We start from the raw sequence: 4,594 nt of genomic DNA on the forward strand, positions 1-4,594 counted from the left end.
AGAGAAGAGAAGAGAAGAGAAGAGAAGAGAAGAGAAGAGAAGAGAAGAAAACTTAAGGATGGAGTAGTCCAGTAGCAGATAAATTATCAGGGAAAATCAAGGTCATTAATTCAATCTCTCATACTAGAGAGTAAGAACAACTTGGACATCAGGTCCCAGTTTACAGGTGTGTATCAGTTATTTGTCACTACTTTGACTAAATATCTCTTAAAAAACAACCTAATAGAGTCCTTAGTTTATGGGACTTCTGACATGGCAGAATAAAGGATATACAGTGTGTCATTAAGGGGAAGCCACAGAAGATGGAGCACAAGGTAGCTCTTCACATTGTCTGTGTGATCAGGAATCAGAGAGATAACAAGAAGTGGTCCAGCTATAAAGCTGCAAGGCCCACTCCCAGCAACATATCTCCTCCAGCAATGCTCTAATCCCTAAAGGTTCCGTAGCCTTCTAAAACAACATGACTGCAAGGACTGAGTGGATACAGGTGCTATGGGGTTCATTGCCTCCTCAAACCACAGCAGGGGAAACCCTGCTCTAGGGGTTACTGTAAGGTCAGCAGGAAAAGCCCTTCACACCCTGTCACAGGTAAACAGCAGCCTTCACAACAGGAGAGTGAAAGTCCTTTCACACATGACAGTTTGGGGCACTTGGGAGCCAACTAGTGATGGCTCAGCTTCAGAGAAGGGATTTGCTTTGGTTCATACATTACCCAGAACTCATGCTGCTGCCAGTTACTGTTAGGGAACTTTTTTTTTTCAGAGGGTGACTGACAGACAACCTGCTATACCAGCAGAAGCCTTGAATTAGTGTGCACCTCACTAATGCATGCAAAGAAGGAAATGGGTGGGTAGAATGGCAGACAGACAGGCAGGCAGGCAGGCAGGAAGGAAAACATAGTAAAAATAACCTCGAATACAAATGAATTGAAGTCACCAATCAACTGATATAAACTAGCTGAAAGGATAAAAATAAGACTCAACTATATACTGGTTGCAAGAAACTCATCACCTTCATGGACCTATATAGAGGCTAGGAAGGAAGGCTGAGGAAAGATACATCACACAAATGGAAACAAAAATGGAAGCAAAGTAACAATACTCATACCATGGAAAGCAGACCTTGCATTTTAACAAATGAGAGAGACAGTAAGGTCACTGAATAATGATACAATGATAAATTTAACAAAATTATGGAATGATCTTAAATAGACAAATATATGTGTGTGTGTTTGTGTGTGTGTGTATACATGCAGCTAACTTGGGAACAACACATTATATAGGTCAAATATTAATAGATCGAGAGAGAGAGAGAGAGAGAGAGAGAGAGAGAGAGAGAGAGAGAGAGAGACAGACAGACAGACAGAGACAGAGACTGGATAGATGGCTCAGAATTTCAGAACATTGACTACTCTTACAGAGGACCTGGGTTCGATTCCTAACACCGACATGATGGCTCACAACCATCTTAACTCTGGTTCTAGGTGATCTGATTCCCTCCTCTGGCTTATATAAATGTTTTAAATATATAATCTTTTTAAAATGTAAGCATCAGAAATCCAAACAAGTCAATCAAAACCCAGGAAAGACAACCTATAAAGCTACCTTTTAGAAGACATGACATGCTAATGGCCAACAACCCTTTGAGAGATACCCAGTGTCACCAACCACATGGAAAGTCCAAACCCAAACCACAGTAGGATAGTGTGACAGCCTGTGGGGCATCTCAGTGGACATTAAGAAGTGTTGGTGTGGACGGACAGAAGGAAAAATGAAGTGAAATGAAAATCAACACAAGCATCATGGTAAATGGTTGGAGAATCCTCATGTGATGGTTTGAATATGCTTGTCCCAGGGAAGTGGCATTAGAAGGAGGTGTGGCCTTGCTGGAGTGGGTGTGACTCTTTGCAGGTGGGCCTTGAGACCCTTCTCCTAGCTGTCTGGATTCCACTCTTCTCTCTTTTGCCTTCAGAACAAGGTGTAGGTACAGGGACGACCATGTTGTTGTGAGAGTTGGATCATTATGCAATGCGGACTTTTAAAAGCTCTGGCTCTCTCATCTCTTTCTCTCTCCTTGTGTCTCTGTCTCTGGCTGTCTCTCACCTCTACCTCTGTCTCCTTGTCTCACTAGCTCTCTGTCTCTCTCTCTGTCTTTCTGTCTCTCTCTCTGTCTCTCTCTCTGTCTCTCTCTCTGTCTCTCTGTCTCTCTCTCTCTGTCTCTCTCTCTCTCTCTCTCTCTCTCTCTCTCTCTCCCTCAGTTTTCTGTCCTGCATCCCTACATCCCTGCATGGAATCATGAAGCAAGCTCTCACAGTAGCTGAGAGCACTTGAACATTGCATTTCCCAGTATCTAGAACTAAAAGATACTGGCATACTCTCATGTGTGCACACACACATGCACACACACATGTGTAAATGTGTACACACACACACACACACACATATATATATATATATATATATATCTCACTAGTTGGGCTTTCTTTCAGGTCACTGTACAGCCTAAGACAACAGGGAAAGATCAGAGAGAAATCGTGAGGACCAATAATTCCACACACAGAATTGAGACCAGAAGGAGAACAGAAGGTGAGAAATAGAACCCACAAAACTTGGGGAAGTGGCACCACATTAGAGACTTTATTTCCTGATTGTCTTCTAACCCCAGGAGACTTTGCCAGCCTTCATGCTGTCTGCCTCTGGCTCTGCGAACTCAGTGTGAACCATATAAACTTGTTGATCCTGACCCCTGCTGACATATGAAACAGAACTTCACATCTGAACCCAGGTGCATCCTCTCCTTTACCCTCAGGCAGGAGTGCAGCTGGTGCTTGAGACACAGTGCAGGGTTCAGAGGAACTGTCAAGTTCGAGATACTAAGACCATCTGTGTTCCTTGTCTAGAAGAAGGCAGACTTAGGAAGTAAATTCTAGGGTCAGCTCTAGGGTGCCAACAACAGCAGAGAGAACCCTGACTACTTCCCATGGCAGCATCCCAGCACAGGGATGGCAGTTTCATAAACACCGTGGTTCAGGGAGAAGAGAAAGGCCACAGATCCCAGTGAGGGCACAACACAGTCTTCTAGGACAGAGCCCCTCAACTTCCCTTAATTGCACATGAAATCTTCAGGGAAATTTTCCATCTTAATGTTTTAGAGAGTTTGAAGACAGGTCCTTATTTTAGTGCCCTGTCTTCTTCATGTCTTCAGGCCCGTAGGAAATGTGATGTCTGGGTTGACTGGTCACATGAGGAGGGAAGGAACACGGACCATGTGTTAATTCCATTCATGGGTCTCAAAGGAACATCAGCTAAGACACTTTTACATGGAAATATATGACATTTGTATGATTAAGAGAGGTGGTCAACGAAAAACTGACAAGTTTTTAAAAGCCCATTGTAGACAAAAATGAAGCTAGCCCCTTTGTTCCCCACCCCCAGGAGCTCAGAGCATGAGAGGTGAACTTACGTCGGGGGTCCCTCACCAAAGCCCCTGGATGGCTCAGCATCAACACACCCAGGATCACAGCGGCCACACTGGTGCCTCTGGGGAGCCACAGACACAGCATGCTGGAGGAGAGGAGAGGTTGGTGGCCAGAGAGGCAGGACAACCTGGCTGACTGAGGAGGGTGAGCGACTCCACCCACTGGTGCTGGGTTGGGCACCTTCAGTGCTGAAGAACCAATCAACAGCCGAGGCGGGCAGCAGCATCAGTTTCTGGTCAGAGGTGCAGAGTGAAGGTCTTTCTGAAATTTCCAGTTTCCTTTGTTAAGCAGACAGACTGCTTCAGGTCAGGGCTGCTGAGCTTTGATGAGGTTGAGTCTGCAGCAGTCGCATGGACGCTGTGCTGAGCATCCAGTTCTGACTGAGGGGAGCCTTGACACCGTCAGTCTGCCCGAGGATATTAAACCTGTGAGAGTGCAGTCCCTGTTGGGGTTCAGCTATGACTCCCCCGTTTGCTGAGGGAAATCCTCTAACATTTGCTCCTCTTCTGCTTTATCTGAGGAGAGGTCATAAGAAGTCTTTGCTACTGCACGCATGCAAGGTTAGAAGGAAGACAATCAGTGAACACTAAGTATGAGTTACAGGTTTAAAACACAATCATACTATTTGTGAATATGAACCTTGTATTGCCCAATGATTACACATTACATTAAATAAAGGCGTTGACTTAGATTAAGGATGTGCTTTGAGTGACAGTTCAGAATAGGAACTCCAAGATTAATCCACTATTCTGATGGCTGCTCTTTATCTGTGTTGTTAGTTCTTGAAGTAGGATTTGCCACCCTGCAATGAATATCACTGGTATTTATTGAGTGAGATTTGAAGCAACTAGCTTTGTACTTAGAGCTATTCCTGGGACTTTCTCTCAAAACTTTTGTTAAAAAGAAAACTTCATACAATATACTTTGGTTGTGTTTTCCCTCAGTTCCTTTCTACCTCCTCCTCACCCACATCAACTTTATGTTCTGTCTCTCTCTCTCTCTCTCTCTCTCTCTCTCTCTCTCTCTCTCTCTCTCGTGTGTGTGTGTGTCAAATAAACCAGAACAGAGAACAAGAAACACACATAAACAGCAACCCCCATTAAATGAAAATAAGAA

At 44.3% G+C, this 4,594-nt stretch overlaps 1 protein-coding gene across 2 annotated transcripts in view; it reads right to left on the reverse strand.

The window, feature by feature from the left end:
• The window catches only part of LOC114638114 (rano class II histocompatibility antigen, D-1 beta chain-like), a 10,752-nt gene extending 7,170 nt beyond the window's left edge, over positions 1 to 3,582 (reverse strand). For both annotated transcript variants that reach the window (XM_028786482.1, XM_028786481.1), the window contains exon 1: positions 3,463 to 3,582. In XM_028786482.1, coding sequence (XP_028642315.1) covers positions 3,463 to 3,562 — 100 coding nt within the window. In that variant the 5' untranslated portion in view covers positions 3,563 to 3,582. The remainder of the gene's footprint in view (positions 1 to 3,462) is intronic.
• Positions 3,583 to 4,594: the final 1,012 nt, after the last annotated feature.

The sequence above is a fragment of the Grammomys surdaster genome, unplaced genomic scaffold (assembly GCF_004785775.1).
Source record: "Grammomys surdaster isolate TR1022 unplaced genomic scaffold, NIH_TR_1.0 125504, whole genome shotgun sequence".
NCBI classification, from domain to species: Eukaryota; Metazoa; Chordata; class Mammalia; order Rodentia; family Muridae; genus Grammomys; species Grammomys surdaster.